This window comes from Priapulus caudatus, unplaced genomic scaffold, assembly GCF_000485595.1.
Source record: "Priapulus caudatus unplaced genomic scaffold, Priapulus_caudatus-5.0.1 Scaffold1813, whole genome shotgun sequence".
Lineage (NCBI taxonomy): Eukaryota > Metazoa > Priapulida > Priapulimorpha > Priapulimorphida > Priapulidae > Priapulus > Priapulus caudatus.
Window position 1 is genome coordinate 12,498 of NW_014578874.1, and position 5,099 is coordinate 17,596.

Below are 5,099 nucleotides of genomic sequence, written 5' to 3' on the forward strand. Positions count from 1 at the left end.
CTCTCTTTCTATCTCTCCCTCTCGCTCTCTCTCGCTCTCTTTGTCTAGGTCTATTTCTCTCTCTCTCTATAAATATATATATATACTTCTAATACGAACTAGCAACTACTAGAACACAAGCAAATATATATATATATAGCTCTAAATCTTCCTCTTCCTCTCTCTCTCTCTCATTCTTTTTATCTTCGTCTCGGCCTGCCTCCCATCACCTCTATCGCACTCGGTATGTCTTCCTACCTTACATATATACTAGTGAAAAACCAGATACCACCACAATTAAAAAAATATTTGTTTGCGCTCACCCGACCCAGGCTGAAAAGTTTGGGTAGGTAGGTAGGCTTTTCTTTTTTTTGAGGGGGTCTTTTTACAAATTCAGCATGGTGTCTACATGCTCGGGTGTGCTTGTGTGGAGATACCTAAAGTTTATGTGGAATGTTTGTTTTGCTTGGAACATTGTCTTATAATGTATTGCCTACAGATTTATATAATGTACAGTGATACAATTTGTAAAAAAAAAAGAATGGGAAAGATCAATAACATTTTTGAGTCGGCCCCTTTTTGGCGGGTCGGTCGGGTGAGGGCAAACAAACTTATAAGTAATAGAGGTACTGCTACCTAGCTAACTCCTGCCTCAGACCACAGTAATCCAGGCAACACTGCCTAGTTATCCACTGCTCCAAGCCACAGTGACAAAAACTACAGGTTTATAGGAGCTAACGCCAATAGTATTGCAACAGACTCCTGCACCGATAGCATAGCTACTACTAGAGACTCCCGTCGTATGCGGGTGAACATCATGAGAGGAAATATTTTTATCATGGCCTAAGCCTAATCACTAGTTACTGACTGAACGAAGCAGCCTTCCGTATCTCACCGCAGACTTTGAGATTTGCTTTGTCATTCTGGCTGGAATCCCCAGCTGTTACAACAAAGCTAATTACAACTACATAACATAATCAGCTCCACACTCACATCAGCAAACTTCAGCTTATCCTTCCCCGGCGACTTTCCCTCCTCCTCCTCCTCCTCCTTCTCCTCTGCTTCCTTCTCGTGTCCTTCTCCCCCCGCTTCCCCCGCTTCCTCCTCGTGCTCCGGCATCCTATCGACGCAGTCCTGCAAATCCTTAACGAGATTCCCTAGAACGTCGTTAAGCACCGCCTCGTCTTCGTCCATTTCCACGGCAACGCCTCCCGTCTCCACGGCAACGCCTCCGGTCCGAGATTCGTCCTCCTTGGCTTCATCTCCCGTTTTATCCTTTGTTTCGTTAGACTGTCCCTTCCTTGCGTTTTCGACGTCGCTCGCCGGTCTGTCGCCACTGTCCTCGGTGTGTGACGCAAACCTGGCGATCGTCTGGGGTTTCCTCGATTCGGCTTTCTTCACGTCTACGGCAGTGCAAGTTTCCTCTACTGGTGTTGGATCGGCTTCCTTCTCCGTCGTTTCCTTTCCGGCCTTTTTCTTCTCCTTTCGGGACTTCTTCCCGTAGTCGTCATCAGAGCTGGAGGATCCGCTAGATTCCTTCTCGCCCTTCTCTCCTTCGCGGTCGAACCCGGCCTCGCAGAGTTCGGCCAGCTTCCTCACCTTCTCCTCGTCCGCGGCTTCCTCTTCGGCCGTCCGAGAGGAGGCTGCGGCGAGTCGCTGCGCAGGAGGGGGTCTGGCTTCCTTCGTCTTTGCATCGAGAGCGACGCAGATGGGCTCCGTATCGGAGGAGTCTTGTTGTAATGGGCAGGTAGTGACGCTGGCTACCTCTGCTGCTGAGCCATGCTCGTCGTGCGAGGGTGGCTTCATGTACCCTCCCCCCGTTCGAGGCTCTGTCCCCTCCTCCTCCCCCTCTTCCTTCTTCTTCTCTCTCTCGCGCCCCTCTTCCTTCTTCTTCTCTCTCTCACGCCCCTCTTCCTTCTTCTTCTCTTTTTCGTCCTTCTTCTTCGATTCCTCGTGTTCTTCTTCCTTTATTTTCTCTCTCTCGGGCTTCTCTCCCTCCTTTTTTACCTCTTCTTCATTATCTTTGCTGGCTTCCTCTTTCAGCAATATCCGGGCCACATGCTCGCCCACTCCTCTGCCATCTGCTACTTCTATCCCATCTTGTGTGGCTGATTCTTCAGACTGCAGTCTCCCGTGGCTATTTCCCCCATTAGATTCCCCATCTACCTTCTCAATGCTGGCTTTACCGTCTACCTCCTCCGTGGCTCCTCCCTCGCGCGACTCGGGCTTTCCCATAGATGTGGGCTTCCCAGTTTCGTAGACAATGACATCGCCTTCGAGGTTGAACGACGGCACAATCTCCAGCTCCACCCTGCAAACAGGCTTCCCTTCTCCATCGCCGCCGCCCTTCCCCCTCCTCTTCTTCTCCCTCCTCCTTCGGCGGCCGCCTTCTCCCTCGCCGGATTCCCCGTCGCTAGAGGAACCCGACGACGACAAGGAGGTCAGCGAGCCTCTCCTCTTGGCTTCCCCAAGGACGCCGATAGCGGAGACGTCCGGGGCGATCTCGTACACGGACACGAAGGAGGGAACGGCGTTCCTCCTCTCCTGCTCCCTCCTCCAGGCGGGGCAGCCGCTGCCGGGGCACTCCGCGAGGAAGGGGAGGTTGACGGGCTTCTGCAGGAAGAGCACGAGCGTGGACGTGTATGTGCGTTCGACGTCCGTCATCGCTGCTTCGTCGCGCGGGAGCCTGAGGCTGTTGCCGTGGTTACGCACCGCCTAGCTAACCGCTGCTGCTGCTAGCCACAGTAATAGAGGTACTGCTGCCTAGCTAACCACTGATGCTGCTAGCCACAGTAATAGAGGTATTGCTGCCTAGCTAACCACTGATGCTGCTAGCCACAGTAATAGAGGTACTGCTGCCTAGCTAACCACTGATGCTGCTAGCCACAGTAATAGAGGTACTGCTGCCTAGCTAACCACTGATGCTGCTAGCCACAGTAATAGAGGTATTGCTGCCTAGCTAACCACTGATGCTGCTAGCCACAGTAATAGAGGTACTGCTGCCTAGCTAACTACTGCCTCAAATCACAGTAATACAGGCAACACTGCCTAGCTATCCACTGCTCCAAGCCACAGTGACAAAAACCACAGACTTATAGGCGCTAACGCCAACTAGTATCGCAACAGACTCCTGCACCGATAGCATAGCTACTACTGGAGACTCCCGTCATAAGATCATGAGAGGAAATCCACCGGCACACCCATCCATCGCATCCTGTGTATACAGCGATGCGCGCGTACGAGTTAGGGCTAGGGTACGCTAGAGTCAACGTTTACCTGGGATCGGTAGATATTCTACAGCAATAACGACGATCAACAGGAAGCATCATGATACCGGCAATCGTGAAAGCGCAGCCAAACAGTCGCGCGGCGTGTAGCCCGGCCCAAGGATATAAGAGCTGTCCACATCTGCACATGTTGGGCCATCCTTAAAAAATTCCATGTTTTGGGGGGTAATGTTGTGTATGTTCTAACAGCTAATTTTTTAATACTTTCCATTGTAGTCTCACATGGAAAAACTAGTGTGTATCACACTAAATATCACTCGCCCCAGCTGGATCTCCTACTCAATTATGTGCTGATCTTGTTCCCATTTTGGGAATAGCCACCGCGGCCAAGTTTGCATTTGACCGCCCGCCAATACGTGCATTTACAACTCGTGTTGTGTTGAGATAGATTCAGCGCATGTACCGTGAAACATAGAAATGCACGACTTTTATCATGTGTTGCACGTATAGTTTGTGTCACCAGAAGATATGTTTCATTTTTAAAAGATATTCGGACCAATTCGGATAGCGGCCAATCTTGAACGTTTGCGTAGTTTGTACGGCCCAGGTCGCGCGCCCAAAAAATTGAGCTTGGCAGCGACTATCTAAATTGTTAATTTATATATTAAGCACTGTCTGTACCCAAACTTTCGGTGGCTTTTTACCACAAAATGCACACATTATTTTCACGTATCTGCCGGCACTAAAAATGGTGAATGAGCTTCCAAGGCCTGGTTCTGAAAATGCGGCCCGTGTGAAAGTCTGGTAGATGTCTGCCACCGCCATCATGTTAAGTGAGGTCTTTATTTTCTCTTGCACGGTGCGCGTGAGGAAGGGAGCCGTCTACTCCCGGCTTGGGGGGGGAATCGATCGGACAACCGGGGCCTAGTCCGGCAAAGGCAATGCTACCGTCCCGGATACGGGCCATCTGTTACCGGCGTCGCGCCGTGCACGTCCGACGATGTTTTTGTATGCACTTCAAAAAAGGACTTCAAATGTAGCCTAACGTTTGTTGTTTGCCCTCTGTCAGTGTGAAAGAGAAGTTCGGCCTCAATTATGTGAGCTTTAGCCACACCAATAATAAATACATCCCGTATCTGGGCTTCTAATGATGACTTGCTGGCCTGTACAGCTGACTTGCGAGCCGAGAAGAATGCAGCACATACTGACAGTGACGAAGAGCCCGGTGTGTGGCCTCCTCGTGGTTACAGATCTCAATGTTTCCTCACCTGCAGTTACATTCCACTCGTGGCCAATCAACATTTTGCAGCGAATGACATTCTTCCATCATGTGCACACAACAGTTACATTATAGGCAGTTGTCTTCCGTGGCAGTGGCCCTCTCTCTCCACATCTGTTGAGGTAGGAAGCGTATTTAGAATCATGCAGACGACATAGACGACATGCTAATGTCGCCCATGTTTGTTGTGCATAGTCGGGCCGGGAGGGCGGCAGCCGAACTCAGTGGCCGAGACGCTAACGGAGACCTATTGGTTGCCAGAAAAAGCATCACACAGTGGGAAAGCGCGACATGGAGACGGGGGGTCCTCGTTCTGTGGCAATTGCGGATAATATTGTCTTACACGACACCATACAAAGACATTCTTTCCTCTTCAGTTTGTTTCGCTTTTCTCTCTTGTTTGCGTGAAGGGCAGATGCTTGATTATTGACATAGTTTTTCACAGACCTTTTAAAATATATTTAATGTGACAAGTATGTGAGCAGTATGTATGCTAGTTGGCCGACTCGGCGTGGCAATTTCTGTCCCGCGGTCTAAAGTGTCAATCTCTCGGGCGCGCGTGGCGTCGGCGAATCATGGCGCATCTGGCCACGTCGAGGCCTGTAGTGCGGCCT

At 50.5% G+C, this 5,099-nt stretch overlaps 1 protein-coding gene across 1 annotated transcript; it reads right to left on the reverse strand.

The window, feature by feature from the left end:
• Nucleotides 1-1,878: 1,878 nt before the first annotated feature.
• LOC106817644 (YTH domain-containing protein 1-like) lies at nucleotides 1,879-3,125 on the reverse strand (the record flags this gene model as incomplete). The annotated part of the gene is given in 1 exon segment (XM_014822331.1): nucleotides 1,879-3,125. A coding segment is annotated over 1 exon segment (765 nt), but the record flags the coding sequence as incomplete, so codon positions are not given.
• Nucleotides 3,126-5,099: the final 1,974 nt, after the last annotated feature.